The sequence below is a fragment of the Sphaeramia orbicularis genome, chromosome 11, assembly GCF_902148855.1.
Source record: "Sphaeramia orbicularis chromosome 11, fSphaOr1.1, whole genome shotgun sequence".
NCBI classification, from domain to species: domain Eukaryota; kingdom Metazoa; phylum Chordata; class Actinopteri; order Kurtiformes; family Apogonidae; genus Sphaeramia; species Sphaeramia orbicularis.
The window spans coordinates 16,509,637-16,534,016 of NC_043967.1; the positions used below are offsets into that span (position 1 = coordinate 16,509,637).

The 24,380-nt window shown below is 36.8% G+C and overlaps 1 protein-coding gene across 2 annotated transcripts in view; it reads left to right on the forward strand.

Moving 5' to 3' along the window:
• LOC115428786 (oxysterol-binding protein-related protein 3-like) overlaps window positions 1-17,260 on the forward strand; it is a 27,971-nt gene extending 10,711 nt beyond the window's left edge. The window contains exons 4-22 of one of the 2 annotated variants that reach the window (XM_030148004.1): window positions 911-964; window positions 3,352-3,465; window positions 3,556-3,708; window positions 3,821-3,911; window positions 4,912-5,015; window positions 5,907-5,996; window positions 6,104-6,263; window positions 6,953-7,077; window positions 7,176-7,307; window positions 8,860-8,953; window positions 10,185-10,420; window positions 12,012-12,149; window positions 12,571-12,634; window positions 12,940-13,018; window positions 13,184-13,328; window positions 13,657-13,801; window positions 13,916-14,042; window positions 14,906-15,028; window positions 16,493-17,260. In XM_030148004.1, the coding sequence (XP_030003864.1) occupies window positions 911-964; window positions 3,352-3,465; window positions 3,556-3,708; window positions 3,821-3,911; window positions 4,912-5,015; window positions 5,907-5,996; window positions 6,104-6,263; window positions 6,953-7,077; window positions 7,176-7,307; window positions 8,860-8,953; window positions 10,185-10,420; window positions 12,012-12,149; window positions 12,571-12,634; window positions 12,940-13,018; window positions 13,184-13,328; window positions 13,657-13,801; window positions 13,916-14,042; window positions 14,906-15,028; window positions 16,493-16,589 (2,271 nt within the window). In that variant the 3' untranslated portion in view covers window positions 16,590-17,260. The remainder of the gene's footprint in view (window positions 1-910; window positions 965-3,351; window positions 3,466-3,555; window positions 3,709-3,820; window positions 3,912-4,911; window positions 5,016-5,906; window positions 5,997-6,103; window positions 6,264-6,952; window positions 7,078-7,175; window positions 7,308-8,859; window positions 8,954-10,184; window positions 10,421-12,011; window positions 12,150-12,570; window positions 12,635-12,939; window positions 13,019-13,183; window positions 13,329-13,656; window positions 13,802-13,915; window positions 14,043-14,905; window positions 15,029-16,492) is intronic. The other variant, XM_030148005.1, reaches the window with a different exon arrangement.
• The last annotated feature ends 7,120 nt before the right edge of the window (window positions 17,261-24,380 follow it).

Consider the following 24,380-nt stretch of genomic DNA (forward strand, 5'->3'; position numbering starts at 1 on the left):
ATTACAAAAATAATCAATAGCTGCAGCTGTAGTCAGGCTCTATGTATCCTTCCCTGATTAGCTTCGTCTCTAATATGACCTTATCAATAAAGTTCATATCATACCTTGAAAAATGAGCACATTCCCTGATTTTCTCAAGTGATGACATTCCTGACAGCCACCGTTCCGGTACACTGGGTTCTCTGTAGACAACTTGGGCCAGGAAATCCTTACACTCACACCTGAGTTCTCCTCCACAGTGACAACACTAGCCTAAATTAACTCAGAAATGGACTTCAGCTATCAACAAACCTGAGAGTACAAAAAGACTTCACCCAAGCCCACGAGCCCCACCAAAAGTCATATATTGAACATTTAAAAATGAACAGTGTACACATGTACTCTTTATTATTGGAACAAGGAGTGATGCCGCGCTTTTGGTCTTTCCTAAACATCAAACCATGCTTTTGACCTGTCAGCTTTTAATAACTTCACATTTCCTCCTCTTCAACAGTTTCCTGTATTTCCTTCTTCTTTCCATTGTTTTTATTCTGCTGAGATTATTCAGCAGTCATGACTCATTTTCCTCCTCCTCTTCTCTCTGAGTGTGATCATGCATACCTGGAAACTCTTGCCTTGTAACATGATTGAATTGCCTTTTTAAGAGGCAATAGATTAACCCTCAAGGACTGCCAAAGTGTCTGGTTAGAGTTTTTTTCCTATTGTAAAACTGAAAAAGTGAACGCAGTATGCATGTGATCTGTGGGTCTGCCTGTGCACTTTGTGTCATTATCTCATTATCTCATTCACTAATTATTGACTCAGCTGTCACTGTTGCGAAATTTGCAGGGTGATAAACTTCTGTCATAGGAACTTGCAACATTTATTTGTTGAATTATTTGTTAATTGATTTTGTTTCCTTCCCATTTAGAGGTACTTTGTGTTGGAGAAAGGCATCCTGAAGTATGCAAAGCGTGGAACTGATGTAGGTATCACTCTTGGAGTATCTGTGGTCTATCACTGTTATAAACATAAGTTAGACCTAAAAAGCCGCTGGTGCTGAAAGCATCTACCGATCTTAAATGTAGAATAACTTTTTAACCACTAATACTATGAATACATTGAAGTAATTCAGGTAAAATGTAGTTTCTCTGCTTTTCATCGTCATCGGCTATGACCCAGACATGACATGACCCAGAGGCTCCTTATATGTCTACATGGTTGGTAAATTAAATATTGCAAAATACCAGATTTCACTGAAAAATGTTGAGGATAAAATGACAATAATCATAGGAAAATTCAGATGGAAATCACCTCAAAAACATTTCTAGGTCTTTAAAGGTGGGGTTGGAGATCTTGGAAAAACAGTTGGAGCAAGCTACGAGGGCTGTTCAGTAAGTTCATGGCCTCACCCAGAAATACTGGTTGTTATAATACAGGATGTTACATTCTTTCGTGATGGGATAGTGATGCTTGAACATCGATGGACCAAGTGCATTGCTGTAAATGGAGATTATGTTGAAAAATAAAATATAAATTATCAGTCTGTGTTGTTCTGTTGTGGGTGAGGCCATGAACTTATTGAACGGCCCTCGTACATTTTGAAAATACACAACTCAAAAGTCCAAACCCCTCTCAGACTGTCGGGAATATACCTGCAACACTACAACGTTCGTTGGAACTTGGAATGATAATCACTAAGAGACTGATATTAAAAGAATGGAAGTCTCCAAATCCTCCTTTTCAAGCGTGGGTCAATAATATGTTGTCATTAATACAGATGGAAAAGCTCAGGTCTTTGAGGACCTGTTCTGTAAACACTTTTTCAAATACTTGGACTCCGTTTCTCGCATACTTGGAGGAAGTTAAATTGGACTAGGGAGTGTATCTGTGTACCGGTGACTGTCTTCAGCCTCTGCTCCTCTTTCTTTCTTTCTTTGAACAAGGACTGACTGGTTGGTTAATTGATCAGTTATTACACACATCTGAGCCTTTGTGTTTTGTTTTGTTTTTGTGTGTATGTTTCACATAATTGAAAACCGCAAAATAAAATATTATTAAAAAAAAAGTCCAAACCCCTTTCTTCAGACATCCCCCTGAAGCCACGCCTCCAGAGTACTGGCATGCGCAATGCTTGTTCCCAAGGGCTCACAAGCGCTGCACAGCATCAATTTGCCCAGCTCCGACCTTGCCCCCGGCTCTGGCTCGCGGATCCATGTGTACCTCATCCAGTCTCCTCCAACACCCCCGCTCTTACAGAACAGCCCCAGTTCATACCTATCTGGCTAATGTTACATTTTTTAGTGGTTTATGTTAGTGACTGGACAGTTTGTCGGTGAACTTTCCATCCTAATATAACTAATATAGGCAAGCTCTGGCTCTGGCTTTGTTTCCTGTACAAGTGCTCCAGAAAAACATCTCCTACCCCACCTTTAAGGATGAACTTGAAATGTTTTCGTAATGACTTTTCCTAAGTCATTTATTATAGTTTATTATTCTATCCTTGACAAAACTACTGGTCAGATTCATTTCAAATTCCGTATGTAGTTTCCTTGGGACTATGTCTTTAAAGTTTGCTCACATTTTTGACAAATTTAGATTTTTTAATTTTTAAAGAATTTTTGAAATATTAAAAATGTGTATTTTTTATAATGGGCCATATTTTGATAGTTTATAACATGGAAATGGTTAGAGATATCAATATAATTACATTGAGCACTGGTAGGAAGTCATATGAACTTTCATTGACTTAGTTGCATTCTCCTCCAGTGAAAGTATCATCATCTTCTATTGGGAGATTGATCTGTTGCATCTAGACCACAGGACTCTAATAAAGCAGCAGATCTGACAACTTCACAAATTCAATATATTGATTCTGGATAGAACATGCCGGTGAGATGCAGGGCCATTAGTCCTATCTTTAAGTGAAAATAGATTTTCCAGTATTTAATTTATTGATCATGCAGATGTTCATAAAATAAGTGGTAAATACAAGTAAATTCCAAGGTTATTATATCAAAATGGAGAAAATTGAAGAAAAAGTTGTTTATTCAGGAAAATTGATCATTAACTGAACATAAAAACAAGTGTCTCCATCCACTGTCATTGATCCAACTCCATGGATTTTACTGGTGAATCAATGTTGTAGAAGATGACGGTGTTCCCACATTTACTACGGAGCCTCTGAACGTCCAAATGGGTCATATCTGATGATAATAAAAAGCTGAGAAACTGCATTTTACCTCATTTATTTGCATGTATTGAAAAGATGAGTGGGTCAGAAGTTCTTGGACATTTTATATCAGTCGATGCTTTTGGTCACTGGTGACTGTTAACCCTCAAAGACCTAAACAAATGATTTTGTTTGCTCAGCTTAAGAAAGGAAAGCTCCATGGCTGCATTGATGTCGGACTCTCCGTCATGTCTATCAAGAAAAAAGCCATGTGCATTGACCTCGATACAGAGGATAACATCTATCACCTAAAGGTAACTCTGTCCATTCATCTGATTTACACATTGACTCTTATTGCAGTTCTCTCTAAGGTGGTGCTCTTAATCTGACTTTATGGCACCCAGGTGAAGTCTCCGGAGCTGTTTGAGGAGTGGGTGTCAAAGCTGCGTCATCATCGAGTCTTCAGGCAGAACGAAATTGCTATGTATCCCCACGAGAGGCACCTTTTCCACCCCCACGCTAGTTCCTCCCCCTCGCTTAACGACTCCCTAAGAAAAGTAAGTTGATAGAAAACACAATTGACACGTCATGGCTGTGTTTACTGTTTTAGGTATGCAGTTATAATATATCAAATGGTTGATTTTCCATCGGTGTCCCCTGCTTTAACAGAGGAATACTCTTACTAAGCAGGCGTCAATCCATCAGGCAAAGGTCAGCTCCTGGCTCCACTCCTCGGAGGACATGGACAAGTGCTGCAAAGGTTGGTTGCTTTTTGAGTTTTGACCACTTACACTGTGCTATGCTACTATTGTCTTGCTGCTTTATCCTTTCCGCTGTATAAGTATTACTGTGTGTGTATATGCACTAGCACTTTCCAATGTGCAATTTTCCACCACTATTTATTTATTTATCTACTTATTATTATTATTATTATTATTATTATTTTATTAGTGATACAGTTAACAAGATATAGTGGACAGAAAAAACAAAAGACAAATCAAGTAAATAAACAAACAATAACAACAACAAAAATATTACAAACAACAACAATGACATCATATTACAATGAAAAAGATAATAAACATAAAGGGCAACTAAACAATATAAATTGATTAGGAGCGCTACTGGATTTTTTTTTTTTTTTGGATAATTATTGTGTTGCTATTCTCTTGCAGTGTTTATTGTGTGTGTATATTCACTGCAAAAATCCAAATCTTACCAAGTGTATTTTTCGCATTTGTAGTCAAAATATCTCCTCACACTCAAAATAAGGCATAATCGCCTAAAGAGTAACTTTTCAATGATATATAAGAACTCATTTTTAGACAATAGATCTTGAAAATCTTATTTCAAGAAATCTTACCAAGATAATGTTCACTTGTTCCATTGGCAGATTTTTTTTTTTTTTGCTTAATTCAAGATTTTTTTGCTTAATTCAAGCAAAAAAAAAAATCTGCCAATGGAACAAGTGAAAATTATTTTGGTAAGATTTCATGAAATAAAATTTTCCAGATCTGTTGTCTAAAAATAAGTTCTTATATCTCACTTACAAGTTACTCTTTAGGCGATGATCCCTTATTTTGAGTGTGATGAGATATTTTGACTAGAAATGAGAAAGATGCACTTGGTAAGATTTAGATTTTTGCATTGTCCAGAGTTGTTGGAACTTCAGTTTCCTGATGGCTCTGCCCAAAGAATCAATAAAGTTCTAGCTAATCTAATCTAAACTTTCAGCAAATAACTGTCTCTTTTTCACTCAGACTTGGAGGAGTGTGAATCGTATTTGCTGGAGCTTAATCTGCTGCTGAAGAGCATGGAGGTACTTCACCGGACTTACTCAGCTCCAGCCATTAGTGCGCTACAAGTAAGCATTGACATTAGCTCATTTGTGCATTTTCTAAATTAATCGTGTGTGTATATTAGAAATCACAGCCCCGTTATCATTGTGCTTTTACATAAAATGTGAATATACATAATGTGGTTTTCTGCTTCCATATAATGCCAATGAATGGTATCAATGTTACATTGTTTTAACTACTACTTGTGATTTTCAGCCATGTCTCAGAAATAACGTTAAAAGCATTGTTATGGTTAGATTAAGCACTGACAGAAAACAGAAGGGTACCAAGTCTGCAAAATTGTGTAATGGGGAAAAAAAAATAAAACACAATCATATCAAGCCGCATTTTTTTCTAAGCCTGACAAAAATAGTTTTATTGACAAAACCTAAAAACCTACAGGATTTGAGGTGCAACTCTGTTCTATGGTGTTTGAAGAAAGGCAAAAAAATATGCAGATCTCTGACAAATTGCAATAGTATGTAATATATTCATGGTTTGCAGATCAGACATTATTGTATTTGCTAGTTTTGTCATTTGTTCAGAGAAAACTAAGGCAGTTCTGACCTTGTTTAAATGGAAGTGTTTTAATTGTTTACTCTGACAGACTGCGCTATTATGTTATCTATAGGTTGATGCATCAGTCAACTGTCTCCTTTTGACTGAGTTGTAGTTTTTGAAGAGAACTTGCTGATGCCATAACTCAGATATACTATAAAAAACAATAAGCCTCACATTTTTTCCCTGAGTAATGTCTGAAATGTTAAAGTAGTGTTGGTAGTGTAGTTGGAATTCATGTTTCAGAAAACTCCTTTAATCCATTATGATTTATAGGGATATGAAACTGAGCTCGAGATCAAGATAGAGATATGCTTTTTACCATTACCTTTATGTCTGCGGTTCTTGTGGTGCCACAGGCATCTACTTATGACATTCCTAAGAAGGAGAAGCGACCAAGAAGATGGAGGTCCAAGAATAATGGGAAAGAATCTAAAGCCACACTACAGGTGGATGTTTGTCCAGTCTTTTTTTTTCCAGCCGTTGAGTATTAAATACTAGTTTACACATGTCATTTTTACCCTCCTTCACCTTTTGTTTGATGTCTGTGCTTCAGGTCCCAAGCTGTATCTCCTCCAAATCCCCTCGTCTCCATGCCTCCAACCCTAACCTGTCGACCACTGAGCCCAACACACAGGAAGTCTGTCCAGAATCCCCAGACTCACCTACAGAGGTGTCCCGTCTCCAGGAGGACTTCTGCAGGCTGGCCAACAACAGTGAGTGTCAGCCTATATCTGCACAAGTTTGTTTAACCCTGTCACTCCTGAAACGTTTGCGCTATCCATAAAATTCAAATGGCATCAGAAAGCTGAGATCCTGAGCTTTCCGACACTGTATAACACTTTACGGCAGCAATATGGGACTCTATTACAAGTAGAAAGGAACTGTTTCAGACACTTCCACACAGGCCTGGAAAAAACAAAAAATATGAAACTATAATATGAACACTGAATGTTCAAGACCTAAAAGCATGTTTGAGCAGATGTAGAATAGTTAAAATTGTATTTCTGCAATCTCAGAAAGTTTCATTATGGACATTTACAATTGTTTCTGATAATAAATATGGTAAAAACTTCAAGTCCATTTTTTTCCTTTTTTACTAAAACACACTGTTTTAAGCTTTTATTATTTATAATAATGATAATTAATGGACAGATATTGAAAGTTAACTTCTTCCTGAAAACAAAGGTGCAAAGGAATGGGCAAAAAAAAGACATTTTTATTGCAAAGAAAACATGAAGACACCTAGGTAGCCTGTTATAATGGCAGTCTTAAAGGGGTTAAAAGACCTATTTAGATAGAAGATGTTTCTTTTTTGCTTCTATATGGTAAGATAGTTTCCATGACAACTCAGTACTTGTTGTCTCCCTGTTTTTTTTGCTTCTCTGCATTTGCTTCTCTCTAGTTCACACCACACTGAAATCAGCGTTTAGTTCTCTGGTCACAGAAAGAGACAGACTGAGGCACACCATCGACCTGCAGGCCCCTCAGTCGGTGCAGGTCATGGGGCTGAAAGCTCCCTACACCTCAGTGAGTGACTGTAACTCCAGACCTCATGTTTCTTCATGATTACACCGACTGTTCAACTCTATCACTTATTTTTCCTTACTGGCTTTATCATCCAACAGGAATGTCCTGCTGGCTCCCACTCCTTAGTCCATCAGGTGTCTAATGAGAGCAAGGCATCTATCCCAGAGTCTATATCTGAGTTCTTTGATGCTCAGGAATACCTGCTTTCCTCCTCATCCTCTGAAAATGAGGTACGGTGGCCTCTTTTCAATGACACACTTACATGAACTAAATGTACTGTTTTCCATTATTCTGATATTTACAAAATTCCTTCTAAGCTGTTTATATAGTTAATGAAAATGAATATTCTGCTCATCTTCCTGTTAACATGAAGCAGAACAGAGATAAAGACAGGCTGTCAGAAGTGGTCATAACCTCTTTCATTATATTAAAAACAGCCGTGTTTCTACTTTCAAGCGGAAATGTGGATTTTTCTTCAGACTAGGAACATGTATCTCTACTAGACAGGATCTTTGTCTTTATCTGAGCTGACCTTAAATGTGTCTCACTGTTAAAACCCACAAATGAGATGGGTATTCTAAATGTGCTGTATTCATTTCCAGAGAAACCTCATAAAATATCAGCATATCCTTCATTTTCAGGCAATCTTAATTCACAGTATCTATACAAAATATCGTCGCTGTCAGGCTGAAACCTCGTAAGGTCATTTTTGGTCTTTTTTTTTTTGGGTCATAAAACGATTCTTTTTTTTTGTTCCTAGATACAAAGGGCTTCTTTATTTCTAAAAAACTAATCAATTTAAGTTCATGAAATAAAAATGACAAAAATGAAAAAAGTGCTTGTATTTGTGTCTTTGCAGCTAAAATGCTTATACAGCATTCACTTTTCAATAACTGACACTTAGACATTTTAACAAATTGGGTAAATGGTATTTATCCAGTACAAAACAAAACTAGTCCATGTCAGACATTAATCTGTATAAATATGACATAAAATGCAAGTGGTGATTTTATTAGAAAACAAGGAACACAAGAGGCACAAAACAGTCTATTTCAGCACATAAAAAATATTTATCCTCTTATCATAAATAATGATGGACAATATGAACAATTTCCATGTCTTCTAAAGTGAAACGATTCTACAGGGTGTCCCATAAGTCTCCATACATAGGAAAAATAAACGTTTCTTGACATAAACCATTTTTATTTATATAATATGCTCTATATGACTGCCATTTTGTCGGGAACACATTTCAATGTTTGTCCTCCACTGCTGAAGAACTATAAAGAAGAAATATAAAGAAATACATGTTAGAACCGTATGTATTATGTCTCCTATGTATGGAGACTTATGGGACACCCTGTATTGGTCAGTCTTCACGTTGACCTGACTGTTTTAGAAATATTTAACCAACGAGAAGTTTTGAAAATGGCATCTGACTACATCTCCTAACCCCATTCATTTATTTAGAGTATACATTGTTTTTTCCATTTTCTTGGAAAAAATAACTGCTTTGGACATAATAGATTTCTGCCCAACAGTGACAATATGGTGGTTACATGATACCTGTCAAACTCATAACAGAATAATACTTGAATATTAATGAATATGTAAACTTGTTCACTTCCCATTATCAACAGCTGAAGAGGCAAAATCTAATCTATATGGTTTGTTAGTTTTTCTAAACTCATGATGCAGAGATGATAGAATTATGGTGTTTGTCCTTTGACTCTTATGTCGTGATCTGTTGCTAATCTCTGAACTTTGATTTTCCTATTTCAGGTGTCTGACGACGACTCGTACATCAGTGATGTCAGTGACAGCGTCTCCATGGATACCTACAGCAACGAGGGAGGCAGTGAGAGACACAACTCTGGTATGCGACACACTAACAAGTTGTTGTGTCTTCGTATGTGTGAATTCAGACAAATCAACTCCCTCAACAGAGTTAGAAAGACAGAACAGTAAACAGACCTTAGAGTGAGTTAGGATGTTCATTGTCAGCATCAAATAAATGATAAATGTCTTGGATTGCAGAAACTACACATTTCTGTTAGAGAATATTTAAAACATGGTGACTGGCAGCTAGTAGATATGTTTACAAACTTAGCACAATGTTTCATCCCACAGTATGTGACAAAGCATCTGTGAACAAGCATCATTAATTCACTACTGCAGATGGTGTTAGTTAGATCTTCACTGTATAGCCTTAAGGTAGACCAGGACGATTAAACTGGGCTGTTAATATATCAGACTGATAGATTTTATTTCTGGATAACCAGACAAGAAAATGACCAAAATAAGTTGTTAAATGACATTAAGATTTTAGAAGACAAAGAATGACTAGGGATTCAACTTAAAGCACAGAAAACATACCAAGTCCTGAAAACCACAAACCTATCCCCACAATTTAACTAATAAAACAAGACCCACATTAAAACACATGAAATTAATTAAAACAAGGATGGCTCAAGTAACAAGATCATTGCAAATGTAATTTATAAATATGCTGCCCTGTTCCATTAAAATGTACTAAACCTGGTTTAGATGTGAGGTCTTCCGTCTTTCCACTGTCTCAGTAGGTGGGTCAGGCAGCCTCCACTGTCGTACTGGAACAGAGCTAAAAGTTATCTGGGTTGTTGGGCAAGTTTTTGGGCGGCACTAAGTGCAGGATGCTGTGGCAGTGCATTTGCAAAACCGAGAGCGTATCAAGAGAGAAGGTGTTCTGGTGGTAGATGTGCACAAGGAAGCATGCCGTGAAATTAAAATGACTTTATCTCTACAAAACAAAATGGTGCTTAAATAATGTCTTTTTATAGCAAAACCTGTTATTTTCAGAGTGTAGTTGCAGCTTGGAGGTTGTTGTTCTTTCACGTAGCGACGGGGACTTTCAAAGTGCTAATAGTGTCAGGGAGAATGACAATTCTGCACAATGGAAATATTCGCCCTATTTCCAGCTCAGTTCTTCCACTGAGCCAGACTAGACCACAAAGAATGATTAGTCCCTGTGCAGAGTAACTTCCAAGGTCTTCAGGGTGTCCCATTTGACACAATTAAAATATATTTTTTCTCCTTTTACCTCCACTCCCTACGTTTCTTCCCTCCAGTTAGCAGCATGGTACGCCTTGTCCGTCGGCGTTCGACGCTCCCCTCTCCTTCTCCCACCAGCAGTGTGAGTCTGTGGAACATCCTGAGGAACAATATTGGTAAAGACCTGTCCAAAGTGGCCATGCCGGTACAACTCAATGAGCCGCTCAACACCCTGCAGAGGCTGACTGAGGAGCTGGAGTATAGTGAGCTGCTGGATACCGCCAACCAGACGCAGGACCCTTATCAGCGCATGGTGAGTCAAAAAGAGCTCATAATGTTTCAGAGTTATCACGGCATGAAGGCCACCAACCATGAATCACAGTTGGACAAGAAATGGGCTCGTGTTTGCATTCCATTATGTGTTGCTGCCTGTGTTTAAAGGTCTCCTGTGTAGTATTGATATTCTAAACTCTCAACAGCAGGGGTTAGTCATGTACCAGAACACACTTAGGGCCAAAACCACCAACAAATGAACACATCTCCACAGACTGTATCACTCACCAAATAAAGAGTGAAGCTTGTTTAATGCTACATTCGTCTGTAATGTGGTATTACGTTTTCTCCTTCATAAAAAAACTCCCAGCCTGTTATTTTGACAGCTAGTCAAAATAGCACAGTGTATTATAATCTCCATGAAGGTTACGGCATTAGCCAATATTTTTCATAAGCCTATAACTCTGTTAGCTTAGCTCTATTTTTAGACAGAAAACAGACACAGTAAAACCACAAATCACCTGTTTTCTGTACGCTTTGTGCTGTCAATATCTGCACTAAAAATCTCTTTGAAATTGTTCAAACAAGGTCAGAACTGTCACAGTTTAGTCTGAACCATGGATCAACAATTTAGCAAAGATAATAGCATCAAATAATATCTTTATACCTTCATAAGCCTCATAATCAAACTCAACCATGAAGAAGAAATGTGATTTCAGCATCAAACTCTTCTTTTCATTTAGATCTGTGTCCAGTGAAGAAAACAACAACAGTGATTATAATTTTTATCACTTTATCACTTGCTTTGTCTCTAACAGTTGTTTCTTAACAGTTCTCATCTCATCTGATGACTTTCTGAGGCTTTGGTCAAAAGCCCTGGCCTTAGTTTTCCTCACCATGGGAGACTGGCAGAATGTCTCATTACTCCCTCTAGTGGTCACATAAATCCTAAGACCCCTAGCATTGATATTCAGTTCATATCTCTACACTCCAGTACAATTATCCCTTTGGTAGAACTTCAGAGGTCTGTAAATGCTGTAATGATAAATCCAGGTCAGATTTGAATATTTTAAAGTATAAATACTCTTTAAATTCCGTAGTCACACAAAGTCCATGTTATCAAGTGTGAGAAAGGAAAAAAAAAAAAAATTAAAATTCTATAAACCTACAGCAAAACATGCAAATAAAACTTTTTACATGGCATTTTCACAACAACTTTTTTGCCATTTGTCCAGTGTAAATACACACTGGAACTGTTGTGATTAACATAAAAAAATAACAGATATCCTGCACATTTTAAAATATACTTAATGCAGGGCTATTTGTGGTGGTGGTAATAATAATAATAATCATCATCATAATAATGCTTATTTTACAGCAATAGACACTGGGCTGTAAAAGTGCTCTGATGCACACAGCCTTTTGGAATCATTGTCATTTATAACTCAAAACACAGGCCACAAACACTCACAACCTCATTTTTTCCTATTTTGTCACTCTCATTTCGCTTTTGTAAATCATCATAAAATTGCTACGTGACTTGGGATTTGGATTTGCCTCACCTTCACATTGACCTTTAAACAAAAGACAGGCTTTAATGTTCCTTGTGTATTTGTTTTGTTTTTTTGTAGGTGTACATTGCCACCTTCGCAATATCTGCATATGCATCCACTTACCATCGGGCAGGAAGTAAACCTTTTAACCCTGTCCTGGGAGAGACGTTTGAATGCGACAGACCTGATAAAGGCTTCAGGTTTATAGCTGAACAGGTGAGTGTTGCATCACACACAGGGTTCATTGGTTGGGAAGACATTGACTTAACAAGAAATGTTGTTGGTCAGTGTTCTGATGTGAATTACAGTGAAGTTACAAATTGAATGAGACATATTTAATTTGTAAACAGTGTTAAAATGTTCAAGTCATGACACATTGGTAAAACATGTATTATCTACTGATGACTGTGCAAAATGGTGGAAAAATCTCATTCTCTGTCTGCTCTGTGCTGCAAACCCTCACAAAATCTCCAAGTAGGAAAGACTGAACGGCTAGCAAAAACCTGCTGGTGTTCACATTGTCTCTTTTTGTTTTGTTTTTTTCATTTGTTAATCAATTATTCAGTTTCAGAGGTGATAAAACCTCTAATGTATTCTTTTTTTTATCTAATGTGTAACCCCTCTCTTCTCATCCCAGGTGAGTCATCACCCACCTGTGTCAGCATGTCACTGTGATTCAAGGAACTTCAGCTTTTGGCAAGGTTAGCAGGAGAGACCTTGTTTATTATAAATAAGACATTTACCCTCTTTCTAACTGGGCCAGCTCATACATTATACTGCCACGCCTTATTCCTGACTACTCAGTACATGCTGGAGGTTACACTTCATCTTCAGAGTTTCACTGACCTTGTTTTAACTTCTTGGTGAATAAAGACGCCTGTGTATACACAGATAACACTGTTATTAAATACAACGGATTAAGAATCCAGGAGCAAAGATTGAAACTAAGATTATCCAACTGTTTTTCCACAAGTGCTCACTTGTTTTTTGGATTCATTTCTTTTAGATATCCGATGGAAAAATAAATTCTGGGGAAAATCTATGGAAATAGTTCCCATGGGAACCACCCATCTTACATTACCTGCGTAAGTCCTCTCTTTATTTTCATAATGAGTGGGTGTTTGTGTATCCAAGTGTTTACACTTTTCAGTGCACTATAATTTCTCTTCATATAACATTATCTTGTATTATAATCTACAAAGAATCTTTGAAAGTCAACTGACTGAAGCAGTGTGCTTGCTATTCTCCAGATTTGGGGACCACTACGAATGGAACAAAGTGACGTCGTGTATCCATAACATCCTGAGCGGCCAGCGTTGGATTGAACACTACGGAGAAATGGCCATCAAAAATCTCAGCAGTGATGGCTGCCAGTGCAAAGTCACATTTGTCAAGGTTAGGAAAAAGTGACTATTTTCACCCCACAGACCAGTGTCAGCTTCTTCAAATAGATTTTTCGGTTTTCTTTACCAGAGATATATTCAATTTGCACTGTTGTATCCTCCAAACCTCAAAACACTGGGAAAAGCTTTGTCATAGACGGTATTAAGGTAAATGGCACCATCTTCTGGTCAGGACAGGAACTGAATTTTAATAAGTCTGGAAAACTGTCGTAAATCTGATCAATCACAATGTTCATTGCAAAATGATGTAAATGTAATGTTATGATTAATTTTACAAGTAATGTCACAGTTTGACACCCCCCCCCCCATAATTTTTTTAGGCAAAATCGTGGAGTTCCACAGTGAATGAGATTGAAGGTGTCATTACGGATTCAAGAGGAAAAGTGGTACATTCCATATTTGGGAAATGGAATGAGGCAGTGTTTCAAGGAGACCCACCCTCTGCCACATGTATCTGGAGAGCAAGTGAGTAATTTATGGCCGAAACAGTCCGTCTAAAGCTTTACAGGAAGTGGCAGAACTAAGTTTTAACCAACCCGCCCACTGTTGTTTTATGAGTTTGTTTGTGTCTTTGTGCAGACCCCATGCCGTTGGACCAAGAACAGTACTACGGCTTCACACAGTTTGCAGTAGAGTTAAATGAGATGGATGACACCTTAAGGTCCTTACTGCCCCCAACAGACACCCGGTTCAGACCAGACCAGAGGTTTGGACACAACTTCTTCTTCTTATCTGACTTAGTTTGTATTTTTGCCATATGGCCTGCACAGATTGTTCCGCAGTATATGTGGATTTAGGTCTGCAACATTTTTTATAAGGACATGGCTAAGTCTGATGGGGGTGTGAAGCAAAACAAGCTGGAAATATGTGGGTTACCATAGCAACTGTTGATAGAACTCAGAGGCATGTGGTCAGAAGAATTTATCTCTCCACTTCCTATAAATAGAAACTATTCATGTAGTACAGCTTCGGTCTGATGAATGATATTTTATTAATAGCATGGACACACACTAAAAAAAAACGATGATTTTAAAACCAGTACCGTCTGATTTAAAATATGCTTCAGAGTAATTGCAAATATATTTTCATTTCTATTCAGTTATATTTATATTTTACTTAAAGTGCTAGAATTGTTTTGTTTTTTTCACACTGGGGATAAAGTGATGATGTATTAAAATGTTAAGCAGCAAGTAAATGTATTGAAGCCACCTAAAAAAACAAGCCCACCCAAAAAACATCAATATACTTATACTACATTCACAATATTTTCAGCACTTCCCACAGCCAACAGAGGCCGTTATATCACTGACTCCTTTGACACGATTAGTAATTTTACCTCAGAAAAGACTAGTGTTGCTTCTCTGCCTCTGCCTCCATCATTTTGTTTGGATCTGAGCTCAGCAAAGACAGAAGACAACACGGACTATCCAGTCAAGGCAGCAGTAGACCACAAAGCTAGTTTTTGTCAAAGGTTTTTTGGTGGATTTGAGGCAGCAGTAAAAAGGTTGAAGGTCTGTTAAAAAAGGTAAAGTGACCAAAATACTGTGTTCTGTTGTGGTCTTTGTTCAGGCTCCTGGAAGAGGGGAACATAGACGGAGCTGAGGAGCAGAAACAGAGAATCGAGCAGCTCCAGAGGGAGAGGAGGAAAGTGCTGCAAGACAACAACATGACACACCAGCCACGCTTTTTCAAGTATGTAGTCGGTTACTTTTCCTTATAGATTAGTTTACTTAAGTGTGATCAGACCCAGTGTTTGCATGGCCTTTGGATGTCTAACTGGTCAAGGAAAAGATGGTAGAATTTTCCTGTTTTCCCCTCTAATAACTAACATACGGGTGTAGATGCAATATTGGTGCATATGGGTAAACATGGGAACTGTGCTGGATTTTGCTGGATTAAGAGCACCGTAACATGTATATTTGTTGCAGCTGCAGCAGCTGAAATGAGGAGGAAAAAAAATGCCAGGTCTGGAAAATACAACCCCCCTCTGCAGCTCTCCCCTCCTGACCCAAATCAAAAGACTAAATATAAATATACATGTCCTGATGTCATTTAATGCTGTTTTATGCAAAAGTGATGACACTTTTCTAAAAAAGGTCATAGTCGATAGAGTCTAATCAGCAATTTGTAGTTGTAGCCATCGATCAGGAATTTAACCCACGTGTCCATAAGCACCTGCATCATGGGATAGGTTTTCTACAGATATAGGACCAGTTGAATCACAGTGTTCTGAAGAGTAATTTAGGATTTTTGACCAATGATACCAAAAAAACCCATCAAGCGCTGTAGTTTTAAATGATTTCAAAGAGTTTTCATATTTAGGTTTATGGTCTGTGTAGGATAAGAATATTTTTGTATCCTACACAGATCAGAAACCTAAATATAAAAATGACCTATTTAAGTTTGGAACACAGAGCCCACTATTCTGATTCCTAAAGAAAGAATTTATATTTATCAGTTCTTACATCTGCTGTTGTGTTTTTTACACAAGAAGTAGAATTGGATAATTACAATATTTCACCTTGCTTTCACCATAAACCCTGTATCCTGATAATTAATGTATGTTACTGTATCACTTCCCTCAATGGATCCTCATGCAACCACTTCCAAAAAAGTGCAATAACCCTGTATAATGTGAATTATGTACAATAGGTCATGCAATAATCTTCCTTGCAATAACAATGCAATATTTATCCAATCATAAATGCTCTGTTTTTAAATAGACTTGAGGTTTTATATATGTGTATATATATATATATATATATATATATATATATATATATATATATATATATATATATATATATATATATATATATATATATATGTACACACACACACATAATGTTAATATTGTGTCTATTCGTATTTTATGTCAATTTTTTTTTTTTTTCCAATTTTACTTTTAGTTCTATTCTATTTTATCTTTTGTAAGACTTTATATTCTGTTTTCTTATCTTGTTTTTAGTTTTTGTAATTTTATATTCACTCTATTGTTGTTTTCTGAAGTATTGGGTTTTTTATTAATACTGTTGCACTGACTGGAGTAGCATTTCATTGTACACACAATGACAATAAAGGCTATTCTATTCTAACATGTGCATAAATGTCTTTTGCCCCAATTAAAAGAACGGTTTATTTGGTTTGTGTCTGCAGGAAGTCCAAGGACGACACTTGGGTGAGCAACAACACATACTGGGAGATGCGTCGGGATCCTGGCTTCAGTAAAATGGACTTCCCTGTGTTATGGTGACGTCTGCATCACGACATGTATGGATAGAGAAACAAGTATGAACCTGAACTCAGACCTGCCTCAAAGTGTCAGGACCTGGTTAACGCAACAATAACCAAGACCAGTATGGACTTCGTCTTTCTGGACCAAGCAGAGCCTGGAGAACATGTGTTGGTTTTCTTTCTGTCGTCTGTTCTATCAGTTTATTTGTAAGGGTTTTCCTTAGTCATTATTGTAACTGTGAGCTACACAGTGTCCATGTAGACAAAAGTTTGTATCCTTTTGGGGTTTTTTTTGCATCTGAGCATTTACCAAAGTGCCTTTTAATGCAGAGCTGCACCCGGTCGGCTACTGCAGCTGTTATGCAAAAAGAAAAAACAGACAAAAAACACTTATACACGAAATGTTAAAAATGTTTTGATGATGACCGTATGATATGTGATTTTACTGGAAAACAAAAGGCTCGGTATCGAAACTTCCTTTGGCTTTTGGTCCATTCTGTCTCCGCATCAACTGCCGAAATGTCTGATTTCTGGACTAAAATATAAAAGTTGTGACCTGAGCCTCTTCAGTACGTTGCCTTGTTATAGTCATGAATTGCAGAAGGACTTCGGCTACAGTTTACCACTGAGGTAAACAGCAATAAGATGACATTGTCAAAATGATAATAAACCACTTTGGTTGAACAAGGACACACGTCTCACTGTGTGTTTTCATACAAGGTATGTTTTGCTCTTTTGGTTTATTACCACTGTTTTGTCAAAGGCTTGTTGCTTATAAAGGTTAAAGGTCCATTAGAAAGGTTCAGCAAAGTAAAGTGACCAGAATGTTCTTAGCATACAGTTAAATTGAAAATGTTTTTTCCTACACAAATCTTTTTAAGAGGCTAAAATATTTTGCTGCTGCCTCGTGCACAACCTTTCATTATTTAGCGGCAACAATGGCAGATATTTTTATATGATAATTTCACCCTCTGTACAATGTACAGTCAGTAATGTCAAATGTACGGTAATTTGATCACTTTGCTTTTTTATTTGGTCTCAGCTTCCCTCCAGTTCTTGAACATGACTTTGTTTGTCAGTGGTCTTGGTCCAGTGGATAAACAGAATCAATCCTTAAATCATTCATTTGACCAGCCATGTACTCTCTTTTCTGTTAAAATGAAAAAGAAAGTACTCATTGTTCATTTGTACACATGCAGCATAAATGAACACAGACATCATCACTCTTATTACAGATACTTATGTGAAGCTCCAGGGTTTGCAGCTATCTTTGGAGGACGACATGGTATCTTGAGTAGTGGAAATGTAGAAATAGGGGACTCGATGTCACCAGGCACTGTACAACAGTAATTTAATCGTCTTAATCATGAAACCTATTAACCACAACTAAAGGATGAGACCGAAAGGACACTTTGACTTTGTGTTTTTTATTGCAACTCATTTTGTATTTTTAGGGAAAAGTTCAAAGTTTTATGGAAACCTGGTGTTTTTGGAAACACCCCCAGTGGCCATCAGTGGTATTACAACCTTTGGTTTCATCTTGGAGCTGAGGTCCGTGTTCTTCAGATGTAAGGTCACTGCCCACATCTGTATGTTCTGTACACTGGTGTCCATGTTACCCCTTAAAAACTCAAACAGTCGATCCCAGAGCGGATATGGCAGTGTTTTTCAACTTTGGGGTCGAGACACCACGTGGGGTCACCTGGAATTCAAATGGGGTCACCTGAAATTTCTAGTAATTGATAAAAAATAAAATAACTAATAAAAAATATATGGTGAGTTGAGAGAGACAATCACAATACATAAAGGACATGGCAAACTCTGAAGCTGAAACTGAAGCACTGTGGTACTGTTTATCTTTCAAATGTTCATTGTGGTCGGTTTCAGATGCTGCAGCTCTTTCATAATTCATAGTTTGAGTTCTTGTTTGTTCAGTATTAATTGTCAGCCTTGTAAATCACAGCTGGACTGACTGTACATATCCTGACCAAGGAAAATAAAATTCTCACTTTGTGCAGTAATCTACACCTGGTTTTTCTGCCTCCGTCCATAATAATATACATTATATAGACAAAATGTCATCTAAAATTAACGTTTATTTGCAACATAGTATAGCAAACTATTACATGATCAAAAACAAATTAATCTGAGCAAAAAAAAAAAGTCTCTGTTTTGAATGTCTGGAGTCGCCAGAAATTTATGACATTAAAATGGGGTCAAACAAAGGTTGGGAACCACTCGGAAATGGAATGATATGTGGCAAACACACAAATCAACATCACAGGTGGAGCAGGTCATGTGATTTAGAATTAACACACTTCCTTGAGAGGTGTTTTTGTAATGGGTAACTTGGTTGAAAGTGATTTCTTGGACACAGATACAATTTATTTTCCATATAAAATTTGATACATCGCCAAAAAAGAAATATCTGTCATGATTATCTCAACTGAATAATAAGAACACAGTCAAAACAAATTTATGTATAAGCTCATTTTATTATTGTTTAGGTAATTAGAAGGTGGTTGTTATTAAAGTTGGACAGTTGTTTAGTTGACATTTTAGTATATGTATTCATTTATAAATTATTTATTAATCATTTATTAATAAGTGATTGTTTCCATAGTTAAATAATCACACCATTTTTAAAGACCAAAATGAACATAAAAACATTGGAGTTTTTTTTTTTTTTTCCTTTATTAACTTTTGACTTCCTAAGACCCAGCTATGGGTTTTCTGTCCACATTTGTGGACAAGAGTTATACAACTTTATACAAAAAAAAAAAATAAAAATAATAATAATAATAATAAAGAAAACTGTCCACCACAAAGGACATTCCATAAAAAAATTTAAAAATTGCATCCGAAAAAACTATTGCATCATGATGTTTCCAATCTCGGCACTTATTTACTATAACAAAAAAAGCTTGTACTTTGCTGACATTTCCTGGGTCTTGGGAGGTTAATAAAGATGTATGCAAGATATATCCCAATGGCTTCAAAAGCCCCTCGATTATACATATTCTATTCCCTTTCCCTCCTCTGCACATGTCCCAGCCACCTCAGTCTGGTCTTTCTCTCAGTCTGTCCCCAAATGTCCAACCTCATCCTGTCCATCCTTATCTCCCCAAAAGAAAATCATAGTTTTTGTGTATTTTACTAAGAACATGATCAAATTAGGTGCATACATGACTAAAGATGTGTCTGTTACCTTTGTTTAAGTCATTTGAAATAAATATAGGAGTCATTTCAGTAATCATTAAGACAATGAGTACAACATGAACTGAATAGATTATTTGTATTTGTGTAAAATATCCAAATACTGTCACTGCAGCCAGACCGGGGGCATGAGAAGGGTTCATGTATTGTACTGTAGGCAAACCCCCTTTATAAAGCTAAGCAAAGACCAAAAAAACCGTACTGTAATTGTGGAGAAAAAAAAAGGCAAGTCAGCTGTGGTCCTTGAACGCACACGCAGACTAACGCAGAGGAGGATCCACAGTGAAGTGGAGAACTCCCACAGCCGAATTTTCTGCCACTACTGAGCCACAGCTCGGGCCAAATAGTGCCAGTATTCGTGAATTTATTTATAGTCACCACATACAACCTACATACAGCAGATTTGTAGTTAATTCTGCAGGCCTCTGACTATTTATGTCTGCATTTGGACTTGATGGTACGTTTGAGGACCGCAACACGGGTGGCGTTCAGGGAGTGACAGCAGAGTGGAGCGGGGATCTGGAGTCCGACACGAAGCATTCACACAGGATTTTGGTCATTTAAGGTAAGCATGAAGGTTTTTATTCCCCTGAGTGACTTTTTTTTATTTTGGGGGTTTTGAGCGGATGCCACACGGTAGACACCGGTGAGGCTCATTCAGGCTCAGGCGGGGTTTACGGCATGTTCCTGCAGTCAGGATCAGATTTTTTTAAAAATTATTTTTATTATTATTTCACTTGAGGATATATGTTTGATTCAGTCTTCAGAATGTAACCCCTGCATCCGGAGCTGCTTTGACACAGTAAACAGATGTACCGGTCCTCTGGATCCTCTGATAGTCTACCGGTCTGAACATGCACCTGTCACTGCCTCGTCCGGAAACCCGCTTGGTTCTGCGCATGTGCGGCAATGCGGCCACTTGTCATCACTTTTGTCGATTTACGGCAGCTTCTGGGATTCCAGTAAAATTATGTCATCATTGGCTTCACTGGTTACTAAAAGAATATTGGACTGTTTTTTGATAATAATATAGACTCGTTTCTTGTTTTAATGTCTGATAACGTATTTACTTTTTCTTTTTTTCTTAAAGAATGAGTACATAAAGGTATGGTTTATATCTAAGGTTGTTAAAATATTAGCAGTGAGTTCTCAAATATGCCAAAGCCTAGAAAAGACTAGAACATCCAAAGTTTCTAGTTTGTTTCAGTTGACAACATATTTCCTTTATAAAATTAACCTGCTTTGGAAGGAATACTTTAAATACGTCTGATTTTCTTGGAAATCTCTCAGAAACTGTCCCATGTTACCTGGGCCTACTTCAAAATATATTTTATAAGAAAGTCAGAAAGTAAAACAGCAGTGACCCAGTTGTCTCACCCGCTGTTATCTGTAAAAAAAAAAAAAAAAAGTCATAAATATTGAGTCTCTAATATATTTCACTTGACAACATATTTCCTTTACAACTCTAAAAGTAACACTTAAGGTAGGTCTGATTTTCTTGGAAATCTATCAGAAAATGCCCGATATTACCCAGAGCTGAAACATGTTTCGTATCATGTGAGTAAGGTAATTATAAAAAAATAAATCATAAGAAAGAAAACCCTAACCCTGTAAAAAAAAAAAAAAAAAGTGGAACCTGTTTTAATGAGATACAGTATAACACCTATGAAAAGCACAAGAAATATTTACAAGATTAATAAACATGAAACAGATTTTGATCAAAATGACTCATTTTATGACTGTATCTGTTTACTAATACATTTTTGTTTGTGTCTTTTTGCCTAAAACCTCTGTACCTTCTTGGACCATTTTGGTGTCCACGCACTCAAATGCCCAATGATTTCTGCCTCTGATACAATGGTGAGTAAAACCAGAGAGAAAGATTTGTGTGTTTAGTAAGAATCGTGGAATTTAATGTCTTTACTTTTATTCTTACTGACATGTTATATTTCTTAAGAATTATTCATCTTGTACATGAATTTGCAAAGCTTCATTTAAACATTCTTGTCAATTAATGTTAATGCTGACAGAGCAGTCGACCTGTACGATGTGATGTGTGTGTGACGTATTGCTGTGTGATAAATGAAGGAGGATGATGTGTGAGGAAATTAATGAATTGATGTTGATATGTGAGTGATGCATATTTTGGTTTTATTATATATTTTTATAGTTATTATTACTATTTATTACTATTTATGAGTTCGCATCCTGATAGTGCACCTAAATTTCATTCTACATTTTGTATAATGACAATAAAGTATCTTATCTTATCTTATCTTATCTTATCTTGTCTTATCTTATCGTATCTTATCTTATCTTATCTTATCTTATCTTATCTTATCTTATCTTATCTTATCTACAGTTGCATGCAGCATATCTCAGTATATATCATGTAAAGATGATGATTATACACATTTATGTAAACCTTTTGGTCACTGAGCATCTCCTGTGAAGTAGCAGTGGGTACAGGGCTCCGTTTAATAAACCTTCAAGTCCTAGACAGTTGACAGAAAAAGCATCTACTGAACTAAAATGCTTAATTGCTTTAATAATCTTATCAATACATGTAAATAATTCAGGTAAAATACAGTTTCTCAGCTTTTCATTATCATCAGATATTAACCATTTGAACATTCACGGATCGTCATCTTTTGTAACATTGATTCACCAATAAAACCCATGTAGTCAACAAGAAAAAGTGGTTGTAGGTACTTATTTTTACATTTAGCTGATGATAAATTTTGCTGAAAAAGTCACCTTTTCTTCCATTTTCTCTAATTTGATATAATAACCTTGGTATATACTCTGAGATTTTATGAACATCTACGTGATCAGTGAATTAAATATAGGAAACTATGTGATTTTCTCTGAAAAAAAAAAAGGCGAAATGGAGACAATAATATTTTTATAATGTGATAAATAATTTGGAAAGGTTAAATGTAGAGGACAATTCATTTGTAAGTCTCCACAAAAATAATTCTAGCTCATTAAGTTAATGGAATATAAGAGGTGGTAATGAAGGAGGGGTTGTTTTTTTTGTTTTTGTACCTTAACCAATACTAATTCATGTTTCTGTGTGCCCGTACATCTATGAGAAGCATCTGTAGTAACGTTCTGTGATGGTAAAACAAATGCAGTATAGTTGTGTCCACATATGACTAATGCTCTGCACTTAGTGCTGAGCTGCAAATTAGAAAGCTGCTATGATACTGTATAAAGTCCATGCGGTGCCAGAAGGATTACCTACATGGAGCTGCTGAGTCATGTCTTCACACTTTTGTATTATATTAGCAGCAACAGACAAGGCAGGCTGTGTTTGAAGTCTTAGCAGTGTTAACAGTGTTTTTGACTAAACACTGCTCAGATCTGAGTACAGATACTGCATTGTGCTGTTTTAGCTGATAAAATGACATTTCATTACGGTAGACATGTCAACCGTTGGTTTTGTTGCATGGTGAAGAGACTAGTTCAGATGATCTACAGTTTGCAAAGTGTAGTTTTTTTGTTTAGATTACAAAAAAAACTCCAGGTGTGATTCTACACTGATGGAAAAATAATCGGAATCAGAATACTTTATTAATCCCAGAGGGAAATTATTGTGTGTTACAGGTGCTGCATTTAAGTATAATAAAAAAGTAGCAGGAAAGAAATTATCAACACAACAAACAAGAAAATAGAAAAAAGGAAAAACATATAAAGCTCTAATTATACAAACATCTTATGTTTAAAAGGGAAGTGGACTTGGTGTGTGTGTGTGTGTGTGTGTGTGTGTCTGGAGCATCACACAAAATCCGGAAGGAGCTGGTTGCTACAGTTTGGCATATTTATATATTTTTGGTCAAGGAACAGACTAGAGAAACCGGCAAGTTTATAGAAGCAATGTTATGGGAGATATTAGTCAATTTGGAATTCAATAGCCTTACAATTATGTTGCTATGCCCATGGGAGTTGACAGGAAGTGCAGTACCACGCTGCATGATGGGACATGAAGTTAAAAAGAGAAATGACGCATTTATTAACTTCAGTCCCTAGATATCGATATTAATTGTCGTTTCAATTTTAAAGAATGATTTACCAAGCAATTTTTATGTCAGTCCTTATAAAATATAGACTAACATCTTTTCCCAAAAGTCAGCAATCCCCAGCATAAAAACTATCATATCTAGAACCCGTGGTTCCCCACTGTGCCTTTCAAAGCTACTTATCGGTGAAGGCGGGGTACACCCTGGACATGTCACCAGTTCATCACAGGGCTGACACATAGAGACAAACAACCATCACTCTCACATTCACACCTATGGGCAATTTAGATGAACCTATCAGTGCATGTCTTTGGATGGTGGGAGGAAGCTGGAGGACCCTGAGAGAACCCACGCAGACACGGGGAGAACATGCAACACAGAAAGGTCCCACCCCCATCAACTGGTGTTGGAATCGAACCCACCGTGTGTGTGTGTGTGTGTGCGTGTGTGCATTTATTTATTTACTTATTTTTTAAACATTCTGAGACAAATCATGAATATTATTTTCTATTTCTGCATTTAGATCCTCCTTATCCTTACACACTAGTCCTTTAAGAATGGCCTACTTTGAA